The following is a 19,578-nucleotide window of genomic DNA, read 5'->3' on the forward strand; positions in this document are numbered from 1 at the left end:
AGCTGTAGCTCTAGTGTCTCTCGTCTTTCTCTTGACAATACTACAAAGATTGTCTCTTAGGTTTAGGTCATGAAGGTCTGCTGACCAATCAAGCACAGTGGTATCCAGGTATTGGTACATTTAGCAGTGTGGGCAGGTGCCAACTCGTACTCGTACTTGTAATGGTCGTCTTCTGCTTTATCCGGGACCATGTCGCGGGGGCAGCAGACTCAGTAGAGACACTCAGACTTCCCTCTTCCCAGACACCTCCCCCATCTCATCCAGGGGAAGCCCAAGGTGCTCCCAGGCCAGCCGAAAGACATAATCCCCCCAGCGTGTCCTGGGCCGTCCCCTGGGCCTCCTCCCGGTGAGATGTGCCTGGAACACCTCCTGAGGGAGGCGTCCAGGAGGCATCTGGTATAGATGCCGGAGCCATCTCAACAGCGGTTCTTCTCAGAGCCCGTCCCGGACGGTCGCGCTCCTCACCCATCTCTAAGGGAATGCCCGGCCACCCTACGGAGAAAGGCTAATTTCAGCCGCTTGTATCCGGGATCTCGTTCTTTCGGTCATGACCCAAAGTTCATGGCCACGAGAGCTTCGCTTTTCAGCTCAGATCTCTCTTCAACACAACGGACCGGCACAGCGTCCCCATTATTGCGGCTGCCGCACTGATCCATCTGTTGATCTCCGCTCCATTCTCCCCTCACTCCTGAACAAGACTCCAAGATACTTGAACTCCTCCACTTGAGGCAGGAACTCCCCTCCAACCTGAAGAGGTGCCAACTCCTCCTGGGAAATATAATCAGCATTGCCCTAACGGTTGTCAGCAGAATGAAGCATTAAGTACTCCATAATTTCCTGGTTAACAGCTGCACTGACTTTGAACATAACTGTACACAGCAACCTTATTTAGCAATGAAGTTTTGTGAATCACCCTTTGATGGCTGTAAAGCAGAGAGATTCTCTGCTTTATAACTGTCAAGTACCCAAGAATCTTGAGGCCATGACCTAAGGTTGGAGACTAAAAAAATATTTTCATGTATCTTGTGTATAAATTTTTTCTCTTAAATTGTATTAGCTGCAATCTGTAATCATACAAATTATAATTATCAAATTACCTCTTTGTGTAATGTATCTAACTTTTCACTGAGAAGAAGTTGTAGTGTTACAGTAACATTAGCTGCTACCTCAATGTGTGAATGCTCTTTTTTAAATGACCATTGTGGTCGGCAGATGTCGCTCTTTGTGAAATGCCACTTCAATGTCCTGTATCCGCAGTGTATTTGGCACAAACCAAACCTTTACCCTCATTCTCTGAGTTAGTTTGTAAATACCATTTATTAAACATCCCTTAAACACATAATTATACTTGCTGTTGCTTGTAGCTATAGTACTGTGCAAAAGTGTACTTCTAAAACTGGGTTAAACATATACAAGGAAAGAGGGAAAGCTTTATAATAATGATGATGATTATTATTATTATTATTATTATTATTATTATTGTCTTTAAAACTGTCAGTATTTTCTGAGTTGTGGACTTTTGCTGTGCGGCTAAATTAGATGTGTAGATTAAATGCGGATTCCTCAACCTCAGTTTTTTTCCAAAGCAGAGCGGCGAATGTGACCTGAATGCAGGGCATGACTTAATGGGATGAGACGCAAAACTCATTCAGAACAGTCTCCTGAAGACTCTGAAACGCTTTCGCAGCGTTAGTCATCGCCCGACTTCCTGGACTTACATACGCGGCTTCATTTTTGCTTTTTTCTCCTGTTGTTAACCTATTTGATATTTTGGAGGGGGCGAAATGGCTTGGCTACAGTAGGATGCGCTTGTAAGGAGAGAGAGCCATGGATTTAGGATTTTCATTTGTTTCATTACAGCAAGAGATCCCAGCTGATGAAGCACCATGGAGTGACTGACATGCAGTATTAAAAGGGGGGAGATAGACTGTTTTGGTCCGTCGGTTTGTTCTATCCTGCGTTTTTTTTTTTTTTTTGGAGCCCCTTGGCGATCGGTCTTATTTTCTCTCCGTCAGCGGCTGGTAGGGGAGGCGGAGAGAGAGCCGCGGTGGAAGGCGGCGTATTGACGCTGTAGCTGGCGTGCAGAAATAATTCCATTTTTTCTTATTATTTTTTTTTTAATCATTATTCTATTTTTTTCCTGGAATGAAACGGGTCTTTTTGTTTTGCGATCAGGCTCCCCAACTTGTGCTTCACTGCAGCATTTTGCGTCTCTTCCCTTCGTTGCAGATGATACGGACAACCACAACGGCGGCACCTTCTCACTGCAATTTTGGGGGGCAAACATAAAGAGTGGCGTCGTCTTATGGCAGAATAACGAAGGAGGGAGGGGGTCCACAATTCCTTCCTTAAAAACATTTACAATGCCTTATCATTAGCAGGAAGCAGTGACTGGATTTAAAAGCCAGCGTTTAAAAGCTGCTCTTTACCCGCTGAAAAGCATTTGGGGAAACAGCAGCGGATCCCGATGGCATGGACACTTATGCAAGGTCTGCCGCGCTGCCGTGCTACTGGAGCCTACTTGCTGTCTCTTCATTCAACCCAGCTCCACCGCCATCGCCCCGCAGCCGAGAGAGCCCTGCCGCAACGCGACCAGCGACCACCGAGCCAAAGCAGGCGGCATGAGGCTTGATTCAGTACATTTATCCATGCTGGTCATCGGGGTCTCATTCGCCTGCTACTCCCCGAGTCTGAATTCCCTGCAGGACCAGGCTTACAGGTCCGCCGTGGTGATCGAGGGCAAGGTGCAGTCCACGCCTGCAGGGAACGCGTCCGCGGAGCCGTACCGTGTGAGTGTCAAAGTGCTGGATGTTTGGCCCCTGAACAGCGGCGGTCTGGAGCGAGAACAGCTCGTCACCGTGGGGGAATTTGGATCTGAGGCTCCGTGCACCAAAGTGAAGAAGAACCACAAGTACATCTTTTTCATGGACCCCACGGACGAACCCTTGGTTTTCAAGGCATCGTTCGCGCCCCTTGACACAAGTGGAAAGAACCTAAAGAAGGATGTTGGGAGGATCTTATGTGAGGACTGCGGTAAGTTCATGTTGCCTTACTGAGGTCCAGAACCCGGAAGAATGGGCAGTGTGTTAACAGGTATACCCAAGGTCCCGGTGCTGGGTGCGTGGCTTCAGAAGGGCTTGGAGTCACTGGCTACTAGATAGGTACCTATGCAGCAGTTTCTTTAACTCTCGCAGGCTTCCATAGCCCACACAATCAAATCAAACTCTCTTTCTCTCTCCCATTCTGTAAACTGAATTAGCCTTGGCATGCGCCTCGTACTGTTGCTTGGGAGGAATTACAGTTTTATGAGTTTTACAGCTATCTACATTATTCTTTAACCAGAAAACCAAGTTTTATTGCAACTTCAACATATCCGGGATTTTAAGTTAGATGTCTCTCTAATGAATTTTATTTTAAAAATAAAGATGAAAACCTCTACGTAACGGACCGGATGCAGTTTCAGCACCAGGGACAGCGGCGTGTCGCCGGTAGCCTGTCACGTGTAGAAAATCACGCTGTCCTCAGCAAATTGGTTCCTAGGCTATTTTTAGTTTCACACCAGCTTTAATGCTTTAATACCTAAAGCATTTGGAAGTCTAAGCCCTTCCTACACATATGCATCTTTATGCTTTCAAGTCTAGAGGTGTCTATTGTACTTCTCGGCAGGAATAATTGAGTGCCTCAGCTTTACATAATTATTACCAATAATAGTTTCATCATCTTATGTTTTACATAGTTTGAAATCTATTCATTTATATTGGGTCTGCAAATACTTTTACAGGGGCTCTCAAAGGTTTACACATGCCTGTGAGAAAAAGTTTCCACTTGCATGTGTAAACCTGGTTTACACATGCCTGGTAGGTTTTTGTGATTTCAAACACTGAGACCATCTTGTCCCCTTTAATGTGACTTTATTCATGTACAATTTCACAAAAAGGCATCTGTTAGGCAAGGAATATAGAAAACAAGAAGCTGTAATACATAAGTGTGCACACTATTAAACTACTTTGTTAAAGCAACTTTTGATCTGATTTCAATATTCAATCTTCTGAAGCTCTCAGCTGCCATAAATTAAAGGTAATTTGATTAACCAGAAATAAAGTTCAGCTAGTTCACCTAGTAGGATTTGCTTATTTGTTAGTTTCATTGTACAAAGGTATCGGTCAGGAGAAAAAAACAAAACAAAACAAAAAAATCCTGTTATACCAAAAATGTTTAAGTTTCAGGTAATCTTTTTATTTTGCCATCTCTTGTGTGGGAAGTAATATTAACTTTTTGGAGTGGCCCAGCCAGAGTATGAACTTCAATTTGAGGCCTTGAGGGAAGATTTGTCGTTCATTACCAAAAATAAATTGTCAACATACCAGTGGAAACAATATAATGTTTGACGTCTGTCTCTTTTCCAATCAGAAACAAACTTCTTGGTAGGAAAAATAATGTTAAATCTAAATATGACTGGGGCAGAAATAATATTGACCCTAACTGTGGTATGCTATGTTATAGTGAAGCGTTATTTTTAATAACTGAAAAAAATATGGGACTACAGTGATGAAAACTGGCTTTTCTTGCAAAATAAGTAAAAATACACAACATAAATTGGCCAGGGAGATTGCCAAGAGGCCTAAAGCAACACTAAGGAAACTGCAGGAAGTTCCAGCAAGTACTGGTTGTGTTCTGCCTGTGATAACAATCTCTTGTATGCTCCAATATTTTTGAAACAACCTAGCCAGAATCCACAACTAAATCTGTGTCCACGGTGTCACTTGAACTTAATTTGTGGATAAGAGATGTTTTCACAAATGGAGAGATTGTAAGAACCTTTCAAGTTTTATAAATGCTTTATATGCTAGCGGTGCATTTGTTATGGTTAAAGAATGCCAATTTCATTTTGAGGGCTTAAAATAAAGATAAACACCTTCTTTTATAATATTTTTTATTGGGAATGAATACTTTTTTTGTGGCACTAGTGGCCTTTATTTTGTAAGCTCAAATGGGGTGGAAAGAGAGAGGGGAAGACATGCAGTAAAGGTCAATGGGCCGGGGCTCGAACCCATGACGGCTTTGTCGAGGACTGTTGCCATGGGTTGTGCGCTTTACCCGGCCATTTATGACCTTTATGTTTAAAAATCACTGTTCAGTTTTAAGTTAGTAAAGTTATTAAAGCCAATATGCCAGGGCTAAAGAGTCACATGCAAAATGAGGTGAAAACAATAATCTGAAGAATCTGAAATGATAAAGGAAGCTCAGGTACTTCACAACAGATTAAATATGAAACAAATCCAGACTAGAGAAATCATTTTCCCTGTCTTTACACAAACTTAGTAACCACTGCCCGAAATGCCAAAGTTAGAATAGAAGCAACAACTTAATATTTTATAAAATATTCACTTATTCAAGTAGTGGCTTTCAGTAAGACTACCATAAAATAAACAATTAGCGACAGGTAAGTGCATCATTATTAGGGGGAAAAGGATTATCCAGCTACTGAGAATACATACTAGTCAGTTTGATGAAAGTGCATCTAAAGTGCATAGTTTTGTGGGGAAAAAGCTTTTGGGAATCTGGGAAAATCTTATGCTGGCCAAAACTATTAGGATCCCTGGTAAAGATAAGTGAAAACCCTTAACAGAAATTCATCTTTCATTGGAGCAAATATATTTTTGACACAAAATAAACAAGTAATTTGAGTAGATTATTCTTTAGAGGGAAAAAGTCAATGTTAAGGAACAACATGGGGCCATTGTGTGTACATGCGCCCATATGGGTAATTGCCCATGCAGCATTAAAAAGGAGCGCATGAATATCAGATAGAAAGTATATAATTTATCTGTCAGATGTGCCCTGAACAAGTTTTTTATAGCTTTTATGCATGTGCAGTCAATGGGAGGTTGGCACCACTGTGTGTTAAGAAAGCAACCCCTGCTGTTGAGAATAGGGAGACTAGGTTTAAATTGTTTGTGCGGAATTGCACAGCATTTTATCCAGTGTTTACACATTTTATCACCAACAAACATGGGAGGAACTGTAAATGAATGTTGGATGCACCTGACTGAAACATTGTGTACTCAGAAGCACTTTAAAAAACAACTAGCTCTTAACACAGTCTACCACTGCATGCAAAATGTAACTGAAACTGACTCATGCAAGGAAAAAGCCACAAGTGCAGAAATTTTGCTGAGCTCTTGGAGTGTGGGCTCATCTCAGATGGACAAATGGGATGTAGACACCTTCTTCGTGCAGATCAATCAGTAGTTTAGCTGCTTTTGGGAAAACCACAGATGTCTTATTCAAAGGAGCCAAATATTAAAAAGACCCTTCAGGATGTTATCATAAAAAACAACTGTGATTGTGTGGGGGTTGTATCATTGCCCTAGGCACGAGTGATTGGGTTTAAAAGTTTAATTGCAGCAGAATTTTCAGAGATAAATGAGCTACAATTAAAGAAATGCCTTTTCCAGGGCAGTCTGTTATTTTGAAAGCAAGGCTTCATTGGCACTGAGTGTGTTTGGTGTACTGGACTATTTGCAGTACATATCTTTCTCTGCATGGCACATCCTTAAAAGGAGAATCAGAATGCTACAACCATGGTCTGCTGAGCAGCTGCAACTTTGAGCTCAGATTGAATGGAAACTGATTTTCAGACCTACACCAGTTAACATTCTCAGTTCTCAAATAATATAAAAATTTTTTTTTTTCAAAGACACAGCTGTAGAAAGAAAGGGTAAATCTTCCTCTCTCATTTTTATTTCAATGCATTAATCACATTCCACATTTATTTCTCAAAACAAGGATTACTGATTTATAGTTCTTGGACACTAATCCATATGAAAAAGCAAACATTAAAATACTTAAATTCAATGTGTTTTAGATTAATCTTTAGGATTAAGACTAAGATTGCCACTGGGAATTAGGTAAAAAAAAATCTTAAATTGGGATCTACTTCCTAGGAATAAATGTTCTTAAATCAAAGGTTTTGTTTTTTTCTCTGACATGTTTGCAAAGGTCCTTGGTCTTCATGGTGTGGCCTTTGGGCCTTTCAGAAAAGGTGTGTTTATACTGACAGATCATGTGACACTAAAATGGCACACAGGTGGACTTCATTTTACTAATTATATGACTTTTGAAGGAATTTGGTTGCACCAGAACTTTTTTGTTGCTTCATAGCACCTACATAAAGGTGTATTTTTTTCATTTCACTTCACTAACTATTTTGTGAAGATCCATCACATCAAACAGGATTTAAAAACTTTTAAAATACAGGTTGGTATGTGACAAATGTGAAAAGCCAAGGGGAGTGAATAGTTTTTCAAGGCACTGTGTTGTCTGTCCTGTCCTCAATTTCATTCCTGAATTAAAACTTGTGTTAGCCTCACTTTAGCTAATACATTTGTGTTTCTATACTGTCAAGTTAGATGTTGAATATTTTTGTCTAGGCCCAGAAACCAAAAAAACATCTGTAAAATGCACCCTGTGTTTCAGAGCTACAACAAAATGAGTTTTACTACAGATGTATGAAATGAAAGCTCTCTGTTTCTTACTTTGCAAAAATAATGCATTAATTGCTCTTTGAGTTTTATTAAAATACTACTGACAAGTTTTAAACTGCTATCAATTTTCTTTTAAGTTGCTTCCAAGAAACCAGACCTTTTTGCATCAGACTTTCGCTATTTCAAGTGTTTTGATCGACAGCTGTCCAGGCTTTCTGAAGTCTTTTGAAGTTTTTCTAGGAGTTTTAAGGATTTTTCTGTTCATACTTAGTCAGTCTTGCCTGACCATGACAGCTCATTGTGTGTGTGTGGGGGGTGGGTGAGTGTGTGTGAGTGAGTGTGTGGGTGTGTGATTGTGTGTATATGAAAAGACAAAAGGAGAGAAGAGGAGAAAAATAAAACATATTTCAGGACTAAAAATATCAAATTAAGATTAGTTCAGTTAAATAAAGAGAGGATATCTCTATTAGAATATAGTCACATATTTATGTATTAGGAAAAAAAAAAGCAAAGACCTAACATGGGACATGTTGTTCATATATGCCACATTTTAAGCTCAGCTCTTTGTTGCAACTAGAGTAGTATTTTCTGTCTGTCAGACTGTGTTTTCTGGGGTATTTTCTGTACATTTAACTAAAGAAGTGAGAATAAAATGTATTTTTCTGACAAGCTGCCTGAAACTAAGTGCCAAACGTACTCGTACTCGTACTCGTACTCGTCGTCTTCCACTTTATCCGGGACCGGGTCGCAGGGGCAGCAGACTCAGCAGAGACACCCAACCCAGACGTCCCTCTCCCCAGACACCTCTTCCAGCTCCTCCGGGGGGAGCCCAAGGCGTTCCCAGGCCAGCCGAGAAACATAGTCCCTCCAGCGTGTCCTGGGCCGTCCCCTGGGCCTCCTCCCGGTGGGACGTGCCTGGAACTTCTCCCGAGGAAGGCGTCCAGGAGGCATCCGGTATAGATGCCCGAGCCACCTCAACTGGCTCCTCTCGATGTGGAGAAGCAGCGGCTCTACTCCGAGCCCCTCCCCGATGGCCGAGCTCTTCACCCTATCTCTAAGGGAGTGCCCGGCCACCCTACGGGGGAAGCTCATTTCAGCCGCTTGTATCTGGGATTTCGTTCTTTCGGTCATGGCTCAAAGTTCAAGCCCATAGGTGAGGGTGGAAAGTAGACCGACCGGTAAATCGAGAGCTTCGCTTTTCGGCTCAGCTCTCTCTTTACCACAATGGACTGGCACAGCACCCCCATTACTGTGGCAGCTGCATCGATCCGTCTGTCGATCTCCCGCTCCATTCTTCCCTCACTCGTGAACAAGACCCTGAGATACTTAAACTCCTCCACTTGAGGCAGGAACTCCCCTCCAACCTGAAGAGGACCGGCCACCCTTTTCCGGTCGAGAACCATGGCCTCGGACTTGGAGGAGCTGATCTTCATCCCAACCGCTTCACACTCAGCTGTGAACCGCCCCAGTGCATGCTGTAGGTCTTGGCTAGATGGGGCCAGCAGGACCACGTCATCTGCAAAAAGAAGAGATGAAATCCTCTGGTCCCCAAACCAGACCCCCTCCGGCCCTTGGCTGCGCCTAGAAATCCTGTCCATAAAAGTTATGAACAGGACCGGTGACAAAGGGGCAGCCATGCCGGAGTCCAACATGCACCGGAAACAGGTCCGACTTAGTGCCGGCAATGCGAACCAAACTCCTGCTCCGCTTGTACATAGACCGGATGGCCCCTAGTAAAGAGCCACCGATTCCATACTCCTGGAGCACCCCCTACAGGGCATCACGAGGGACACAGTCGAATGCTTTCTCCAGGTCCACACAACACATGTGGACCGGTTGGGCAAACTCCCATGAACCCTCGAGTACCCTGTAGAGGGTATAGAGCTGGTCCAGTGTTCCACGGCCAGGACGAAAACCACCCTGCTCCTCCTGAAGCTTGGGTTCGACTATCGGCCGGACTCACCTCTCCAATACTCTGGCGTAGGCCTTACCAGGGAGGGTGAGGAGTGTGATCCCCCTGTAGTTGGAACACACCCTCCGGTCACCCCTCTTATGAAGGGGGACCACCACCCCAGTCTGCCAATCCAAAGGCACTGTCCCCATCCGCCACGCAATGTTGAAGAGGCGTGTCAACCATGACAGCCCCACAACATCCAAAGACTTGAGGTACTCAGGGCGGATCTCATCCAACCCCGAAGCCTTGCCACCGCGGAGCTTTTTAACCACCTCGGTAACTTCAGCCTGGGTGATGAAAGAGTCCAACCCCGAGTCCCCAGCCTCTGTTTCCACCAGGGAATGCGTGATGGCAGGATTGAGGAGATCCTCGAAGTACTCCTTCCACCGGCCAATAATGTCCCCAGTCGAGGTCAGCAGCTCCCCACCCCCACTGTAAACAGTGTTGGCGAAGCACTGCTTCCCCCTCCTGAGGCGCCGGACGGTTTGCCAGAATTGCTTCGGGGCCAACTGGTAGTCCTTCTCCATGGCCTCACCGAACTCCTCCCAGGTCCGAGTTTTTGCCTCTGCCACCGCCCGGGCTGCGGCACGCTTGGCCCCACGGTACCCGTCAGCCACCTCAGGAGTCCCACAAGCCAACCACAGCTGATAGGACTCCTTCTTCAGCTTGACAGCGTCCCTTACTGCCAGTGTCCACCACCGGGTTCGGGGATTGCCGCCACGACAAGCACCGCAGACCTTACGGCCGCAGCTACGGGCAGCAGCATCGACAATAGATGTGGAGAACATGGTCCATTCGGACTCTATGTCTCCAACATCCCTCGGAATCTGGTCAAAGCTCTCCCGGAGGTGAGAGTTGAATACATCCCTGGCCGAGGGCTCTGCCAGACGTTCCCAGCAGACCATCACTATGCGCTTGGGCCTGCCAAGTCTGTCCGGCTTTTTCCTCCTCCAGCGGATCCAACTCACCACCAGGTGGTGATCAGAGCACAGCTCAGCCCCTCTCTTCACCTGAGTGTCCAAAACATGCGGCCGAAGGTCTGATTATACGACAACAAAGCCGATCATTGACCTCCTGCCTAGGGTATCCTGGTGCCAAGTGCACTGATGGACACCCTTATGTTTGAACATGGTGTTCATTATGGACAATCCGTGACTAGCACAGAAGTCCAATAACAAAACACCGCTTGGATTCAGATCGGGGAGGCCATTCCTCCCAATCACGCCTCTCCAGGTGTCACTGTCGTTCCCCACGTAGGCGTTGAAGTCCCCCAGCAGAATAATGGAGTCCCTAGGAGGGGCACTATCCAGCACCCCCAACAGGGACGCCAAGAAGGCCGGGTACTCTGCACTACCACTCGGCACGTAGGCCGAAATGATAGTCAGAGACCTCTCCCCAACCCGAAGGCACAGAGATGCGACCCTCTCATCCACTGGGGTAAACCCCAACACGAGACGGCTGAGCTGGGGGGCAACAAGCAAACCCACACCAGCCCGCCGCCTCTCCCCGCGGGCCACTCCAGAGTAGAAGAGAGTCCAGCCCCTCTCAAGGAGATGGGTTCCAGAGCCCACGCTGTGCGTGGAGGTGAGCTCGACTATTTCTAGTCAATATTTCTCGACCTCCCGCACCAGCTCAGGCTCCTTCCCCCCCAGCGAGGTGACATTCCACGTCCCTAGAGCCAGCCTAAGCATCCGGGGATCGGGCCGCCGAGGTCTCCATCTTCGTCCGCCGCCCAATCCTCTTTGCACCGGTCCCTCACGGTTCCCACTGCAGGTGGTGGGCCCACTGGGGGATGGTCTCGCGTCTCTTGTTCGGGCTTGGCCCGGCGGGTCCCGCGAGGAGCAACCCAGCCACCAGGCGCTCTCCGACGAGTCCCGACCCCAGGCCTGGCTCCAGGGTGGGACCCCGGCTCCGCCGTACCGGGCAACGTCACGTGCCTCAATTCTGTAGTCATCATGAGGGATTCTCGAACCGCTCTTTGTCTGACCCGTCACCTAGAGCCTGTTTGCCATGGGAGACCCTACCAGGGGCATTTAAGCCCCAGACAACATAGCCTCTAGGATCATTCGAGCACTCAAACCCCTCCACCATGTTAAGGTGGCGGTTCAAGGAGGGGTAAGTGCCAAACGCTCAATTTAAAATAAAATATTTTTCATTTAGCATTTTTATTGATTGCAGATGCAACTACATTGAACCAGAAAAAAAGGTCACTTTCCTTTCCAGTCACACCCTCTTCTACCAACACACCAAAGTATTCATTTTCCTTGGACTTTCACATTTTGTGACATAACAATCACAAACTTTATTGTATTATTTTGGGATTTTATAGACCAACAGAAACTACCGCAAAATCATGAATTATACAGGAAATGGTGCATGGTTGTAAAAATCGTTTTGCAAATTAAAATCTGAAAAGTGCGGAATGCTTTTGCATTCACCCTCCTCTACTGATGCCTGTAATTGAAATACACCTGTACAGGGTCCACACACTGGTAATTTAATTTCCGTATAAATACAGCTGTTCTGTGAAAAATTCAGAGGTTTGCTTGATAACAAACAGCAGCATGAATACCAAGGAACAAAGCAGACAGGACAGGAAGAAAGCTGTGGAGAAGTTTAGAGAAATGTTAGGTTATTAAACAATATCCCATCTCATCTAATGGAGTACTGTTCAATCTATTATCAGATGATAGAAAGAATATGGCACAACTGCAAATTTACCAAAATATGGCCGTACACCTAAACAGGCAGGCCAGGCAATCGAGAGGCTTACAGAGTGACTTCTATAGTGACTCTGAAGGAGCTGCAGAGACAGATAAGCTGGTCAGAGTTCATGGGAAGATGACTGCAAAAGACTTGCATTGAAAAGTGCTTTTGCAGGGTATTGGCCATGAAATCACAAGAAAATACAGGGGAATATGTGATAGTAATGTGACAAAATGTGAAAAAGTTAAGTGGGTATGAGTATTTTTGCAAGCCACTCTACAGGACCACATCCACAATGTGATCTGATACTGGGCTATGGAGGAAACAAAAACTAAACACATATGCAATAAAAAGAAAGATGCAGCAGAGTTTGTTTCAAATCCTTTCAAAATTTTGTATGTCTTTTCTTCCTTTTTCTTATTTAGAAGCCTTTTTATATCTGCATATTTGCTTGGTCATACAGTTGTACTTTGAAAATACTTTTTATTTTTAATGATTGATCTATTATTCTGCGTGGACGTTGGTCTACACGGCTGCCTGCAACTGTGTGTAAACATGGTGTTGAAGGAAGAAGAGCTCTGCACAATAAGCTGACATGATTTCAAGTTACTTATAAATCTGAACAGGTCAAAGTAGGAATAGAGAATGATCAGCAGGACTAATGGAGTGCCGTTTTTCTATGGTAAATCAAGCAAAGATTGTCATTTGTCAATATTTGTCTCATATTTTAAGTGGGAAAGCAAACTAAGATGAAAATATGGTACTTTCATTACTTTTCTGTACTTTAACTTGAGTCTCAGATACATTTTACAGTACCTCTAGATGTATTCACAGCCTTAGAATCCATTCATGTTTTGTAACGTTACATCTAGTAGCGGTTCTTGCATGAATGGGATGCTGGCTGGGCAAACCTCTCCTTCTGCCATCTCCCACCCAATACAAATGCAGGAAATTCTGGGGTAGGATACAAATTGTCTCCTTGTTCTCAGTGGCAAGCAGAGGGCGCCAACTCTCCATTGACCCCACATGCATAACACCAATAAAAATTTGTTCAAGGCGCAACTGACAGATAAGTTATATCTGCTGCTTGTACGCACCCATTTCCAATGCCACCCTGGGCAACTGCCCATAATGACACATGTCAAAAACCTCCATTGGTTACATCCACAAATCCAGGGTATTTTAGTTTGATTTTCTTTTAAACACAAACAAAAGTTAGTGCATGACTGTTAAATAAAAGGATACATGATTTACACATTGTTTTGCTAATAAAAATCAGAAAAGTTTGATATGCATTTATATTTAGCCCCCTGATGCCTCGTAGGACTACCTTTTGCTGCAAATACAACAAGTCAATTTGGGTATGTCTCTGCCAGCTTTGCAAAATAGCTCAGGCTCAGTATGACTGGGTGTACAATAACTGTGAACATCGATTTTCAAGTCTTATTTCAGATTCTCAATTGGATTTAGGTCTAGACTTTGACTGGGCAATTCTAAAACATAATTATGCTTTAGTCTAAACCATTTGGTTTTCAGTTGTCGATGTGTTTTAGGGCCGTTGTTCTGCTGGAAGGCAAATCTGTCCTATTCTAAAGACTTCTCCTTCCACTTCAAATTATGCAGTACTTTCTGTTTTCTTTTCACATCAATAAATAAAATAAAAATTTTTTGGAGTTTTTGGTTGAAATCTGATGGAAGGTGGCTATTTTTAGACTGGTTGCATCTTTGTATCTATTAAAATCATTACAAATAATTGCAACAGTTGTGCTCAGAAGAAGGTGCGCTAGGTTGTGGAGTGGTGGATTGTCATATCACTTATAACCAAGCATTGTAATAGATTTCCCTTGAACAGGCAACTATTTAGCCTGCTATTTTCTGGTATACCGATGTTTCTTTTAAAAAAAAAAGCAGCGTCATCCTTTCACAGATCTGTCACAATGAAATGTGTGTAGGTCACAGCTGTTGCACTGAGGTGGCAGACAGGCTGAATTTTACCCCGAGCCTTGCATGTCTGTGACCTGAAAGAGTTTCTTTAGTGAGCTGGATGTTGTGCATGTGTGACAGCTGCCTGGTGGCTTCAGGGTTCTGCTCCTGCACAACACATTGGCTACATTATCTCATATGCATCTATAGATTTACCATGAAAGAGTTTAAATTAAAGAGCCTTACAACGGTGTACTCTTATGGTATTAGAGTACAAAAATTTTATTTTAAAAAATATTTTCTGGTCCTTTTATGTAGACCTGCTCTGATTGTCTTTCTAAGCTGACACAAAAGCCTGATGTATATTTATAGGATGTGTGAAAAAACCTGGCATGGCCATTTCAGTAATTGGCCACTCATTTTCTTGTCCATTAGGCACTTTCTCACAATCATTTAGACTCTTACTCCATATTTCCAAAGACAGAATTTAGCAAGCTATTACCATGACACCATAGGCAAATTTGATTCCAGGCAAAAAATAATTCTGCGGTTACAGACCACTTTTTCTGGCAAAGTTACAATTTACTGAAGCCTAATTGTATAACATTTGATGCAAAGGCTATAATTAAATAGATAAAATGTTGTTTCATGAGCCTTGCCCTGTGTTCTCTTTATCTGTCCTAAAACAGGGATGTCCAAAGAGAAGCCCACAGGACATTGTGGCCCTTGGAATGCTTATGTGCTAATGGGCACTTTTTAATTTTCTTATGGTGAGATTTTAACCAAAACCTTTTTAAGCAAGATGTAAACATAATCTTCTTAAAATGTAAAATTTTAGGTTTAAAACAAAGTATTCAGTATTTAACACCTTTTTTTGCTTTCATTTTAATTCTATATTACATATGACCAAAATGATCCAGCAACATTTACTCAAAGCCAGGCTTGAACTTACCATTCATTAAACTTGGCTAATGAAACAAACCAGTCTTTAGGCCAGACGGCATCTTAAGTTGGGCATTTTACTTGAGAGATTTAGATAACTGCAGTATTCCCATTGCACAACCAGACAAACAATAGATAAACTGTTGCAGAAAGAGATGTTCTCATCTGATACCAACAATCAGCTTGAGGTCCTGATTGAGGCATTTGTAAATGAGCTGTATATGAGTCTCTGACTAAACCCAACTCCTGATACCTGATTATTGGTCGGCTTTCTGGGGTTTTATGTCAGCTACTGGCTAGGGACATGTTCAAAGCAAAGCACTAGTAATAAAGCAGGGGATCAACTTTTTTCTTTAGATTTTGTGCAGACACAAACTAGAATCCCATTGAAACATGTTACGAGCAGAATGATTAACAAGTTGAGGTGTAGCGACACATCCAGTTCACAAGACGAGTTAACACACCAGATTGGGGTCACACGAATGAGACTTACATTTTATTTTGCAGTCTATGTTTGCATTCCATGTCACATGTCATGTCATTGTCAAAATAAAGTTTTGCTTGAGCAGCCTTTCTGTTTCAACATGAACAGTGTCTGGCATTTTGAGCTCCTCTTACTTCTAAGTTGTTATAACATGTAGGTTTTGGAAGAAATAGTTTTCTTATTTGTACTGATATAACGTAATGTAAAAGTTATAAAGGTTTTTAAGTGTGCCATGTGTGAGAGCTAAGCTGCTTGTCTGGTATTTCACCCTTGCAGACATCTGACGAACATTTCCAGAGTGTGAAAACGTCACTGATGAGATCATTAGCGCCTGTGGGCAAAAATGTCCCACAATAATCCATTCAAAGCTGATTTTAAAAAGAAAACAGCAGTAGCTTTAAAATTGTCTTTGTCACATTTGAAGGAAGGAATAAAACTTTTAAAACTAATTATTTAATGTTGTATTTAATCCTCCTTAAAAATATCCAGATTTCTCACTGAGCTAAAGGAATTCTAGGAACAGGAAATGTGTGCATGGAGATTATCTGGATCGTTTCCTAAAAGACTTGAAAACATGAGAAAGGCAAAACAAAACTATGTTGTTATAGCCTACTGTAAGTTTACCAAAGTAATACCAAACCGTTGTTACTCTTATCACTACAAAAATATTTTTAGCATAAGCTAAGCTCTCCATGTGACGGATATTTTGCACGGATTTCCTTGTCCTTTAATCGCACTCGCAACAAAACAAAGCTTTGGATGATTACATATTAATGCTGCAACACAGAATAACGTCTAGGCTCTTGGAGGACAATGGGCTTACTGTAAGATCAGCTGGATAAAGAATAGGAAGACAAGTCTGCAGTTCGGTGCTGGTTAAGACTTTGAACATATTTCTTAACTTCTAACTGCTTCAGAAAGACTGTAAAGCTGTGTTTGACAATGAGCCAGTGCAAGGTGTGTCTAAGTCTGCCAAAGTGACATGGAAACTAGTGTCCCTAGATATCTGCTCCTTAAAGACTTAAGTCATGCCATGATTTGAAAGTGTTTCAGTGATGTTTGGGTTTTTTCTTTGGTCATTGTTTTCCAAGTGGTGCTTTAATTCATTCCTCAGGTTGAGTTCCTTGATATTTCTTGTATAATGTTCATGATGCATTTTCGTTTGTTCTCTTATTTCTGTACGAGCATCCCTTGGTTAGATAGTTTTTTTGCTTCTGTTTTGCGCATTCATGTTTATTCGTTTCTACTCTGCCACAGCCATATTGCAATCAGCCTCTTTCTGCTCATCTGCTCCATGTTACCAGTCTTATTGCTCTCACCTATGTTCCTCACAGGATTATACTGAATATCTTGTCAAGTTTGTCCATGATTGTTCATGCCAAGCCAAACCAAGTCAAGCCAAGCCTGTTTATCTTTTTGCCTCATTTTGTACGTTTTTCATTATTTATTAAAATGTCATCACCCACCTCGCTGCCTTTTCCTGCCCATCTGCACTTGGGTCTGCTCCAAAAGCCACCTTCTTGACAAATCAGTGAGAAATCCTTGGGAACTGGGCACTGTGCATTTAAAAATATTTTGTCTTTTTTATAGCATTGATTTGCTTTTGTGATAGTTGAATTGGTATCATTCTAGGTATGGGAAAAGTGTATTTTGTATACAGTAAAAACCACATCATTAAGTACACTTTATAAAAAGACACATGACTATTTTTCACTATCTGACATTGAATCAGACTAAATTTCTACTTTTTTAGGTCAGCAACAATTAACTAAATTATTTATATTAATAAATGCCAAAAATAATTTAGGAGTATTCTTGTTTTACTTTCTTCAAATTCAGAAATGAAATATATTGCATTTCTTTGGTATTTGATAGGACCTTTTAAACTGTTTGGCTTGGGTCAAATGTTTTGGGTCTCCTTCCATAAGCTTCTTCCAGTAGTTGCTGAAATTTTGGTTCCTCTGGACAGAACTGATGAAACTATGTCAGGATTGTAGGCTGCCTTGCTCACACACACCTTTTCTACACTGTCCACAAAAGTTTTGTAGGAACTGATATGAAGGCTTTGCAATTGCTGTGGCAACATTGTCTTTGTTGGCCTTAAGCTACTTTGTAATTCCGTAACAGGTATGCATAGGGTCGTTGCTCATCTGTGAAGGGTCATTTGTGACTCATTTGTGACCCATTTTTGGCCAAGCTTTAATTTTCTGTCTGATGTCATGAGATGGTGCTTCAATATTTCCCAGAATTCTTCCCTTTTGATCTTTTTAGTAGGGTACACCAATCCTTTCTGCAGTGAAACAGATCCACAAAATGATGCAGCCACCCGCCTACTTCAAAGTTGGGATGGAGCTCTCAGGCATGCAATATTTCAAATTTTTACCTCGAAAGTCTCTACTAGATGAAGCCACTAAAGGAGCTACAACCATTAATGCTTTACTTTTCTTTCCCACAGAAAGTACTCCTGGATCAGTGGTTCTGTGTTTTTTTGTGTCTCTGCTCTGTTCTCTCAAACCCCCGGCAGCAGATGGCCGCCTGGTTCTGCTGGAGGTTTCTTCCTGTTAAAAGGGAGTTTTTCCTCTTCACTGTCACTACATGGATGCTCAGTATGAGGGATTGCCGCAAAGTCAATGCAAGAAATTGCCCACTGTCTCTACATGCTCATCCAGGAGGAGTGAATGCTGCAAGTCACTGACTGGATGCAATCTGCTGCGTTTTCTTAGATAGAAAAACGTTTAACCAATTTGAATAATAAACTGAATCTTACTGCATTGTTTGATAGTTAGGATTAATTGGAATGTACCCGAATTGAAATCTGTATAATTCGTTTGAATTGACATTGAAAAGTGCCTTGAGACAACGTGTGTTATCGGAGCAATATAAATAAAACTGAATTCAACTGAATTAAATTGAATTCATGGCTATTTTGAGCAAACTGTTCAGTTTCATTTTCATCAGAGCACAGGACATCATTAAGGTTTCTGTCCCTGGGTGGACTTTCAATACTTTTTCACTCTGAGTAACAACACTTTCTTACCAGCTTCCTATCTGGGACACAAAACCCGTCTCATTCCTGAACAACATGATTGCTGGACATTCCTATGCTATTTATTCTATGATCATGGCACCTTCAGGCATTTGGATATTATACCCACGGATAAACCATGCTTGTAGACATTACCAATTCTCTTTTTGATGTCTTAGCTGGTTTCTTTTGATTTTTTTCCATTATTTCCCAAAAGAAAGCAGAGCGTCCGTAGATGTGACTCCTGTTAACTGCAATATTATAAATTAATCAAGTAAACACTTGCAAAACCATGACATCATCATCAGGGCTTTCTTAAATTGCTTTAAGATATAATAATATTAGCGTATATAAACCTTTAACTTTAAAAAAAGAACATCTCTTAAAAATTATTTCAGCCTATTCTTACATTTAGCAAACAAATAATTTTAGTAAACCTTACTGACCTAAAACATAAAACGTTTAGTCTGACTTAACGTCAGATAGAGAGAAAAAAAGCTCATGTGTCAGTTTGTTACAGTGTATCAGAATATGTGGGTTTGTAGCACTGACAGTCTTTATTAAGCACATTTAATGTATTTCTTTGCAGAATGAAGGCTTGTTATGCCAACTTCTATCAAACAATACATTTGAATTATATGTATTTGCATCCCAGGTAATGGTGTGTAAGCAGCCTTGAAATAAATTAACCCTATTCTGCAGTGGCCCAATCTCTTATTTAAAAAAATGCAGTTTGCAAATAGTGAGCTTTACAATTTACCTCAGTGGCAAAACATGGCAAATTTAGTCGAGTCACAAATTTCTTGTAATTTTTATGTCTGTAATGATCAGCACACAGAATCACATTGCATGGCATGTTTTCTTGTCTTTCCTATTTTGAAGAGTGGCTATGAGGAAGGAGCCTCTTTGTCAGGTCATTTTTGTGGTCAAGCGTAACAGCAGTTCATGGATTACTGATTAAATCCTAAGATGTTTCAATCAACTTGAAAAAAGTATAAATTAAAAATGCTTCTGTTAAATATAATTAAGCAAATTTCGGAAAATGTCAAAAATTATT

At 42.1% G+C, this 19,578-nt stretch overlaps 1 protein-coding gene across 1 annotated transcript in view; it reads left to right on the forward strand.

Annotated features, from left to right (window-relative positions):
• Window positions 1-2,583: 2,583 nt before the first annotated feature.
• nrg2a (neuregulin 2a) overlaps window positions 2,584-19,578 on the forward strand; it is a 115,286-nt gene continuing 98,291 nt past the window's right edge. The window contains exon 1 of the mRNA XM_047378918.1: window positions 2,584-3,033. Within this exon, the coding sequence (XP_047234874.1) occupies window positions 2,622-3,033 (412 nt within the window). The 5' untranslated portion in view covers window positions 2,584-2,621. The remainder of the gene's footprint in view (window positions 3,034-19,578) is intronic.

The sequence above is a fragment of the Girardinichthys multiradiatus genome, chromosome 11, assembly GCF_021462225.1.
Source record: "Girardinichthys multiradiatus isolate DD_20200921_A chromosome 11, DD_fGirMul_XY1, whole genome shotgun sequence".
Lineage (NCBI taxonomy): Eukaryota > Metazoa > Chordata > Actinopteri > Cyprinodontiformes > Goodeidae > Girardinichthys > Girardinichthys multiradiatus.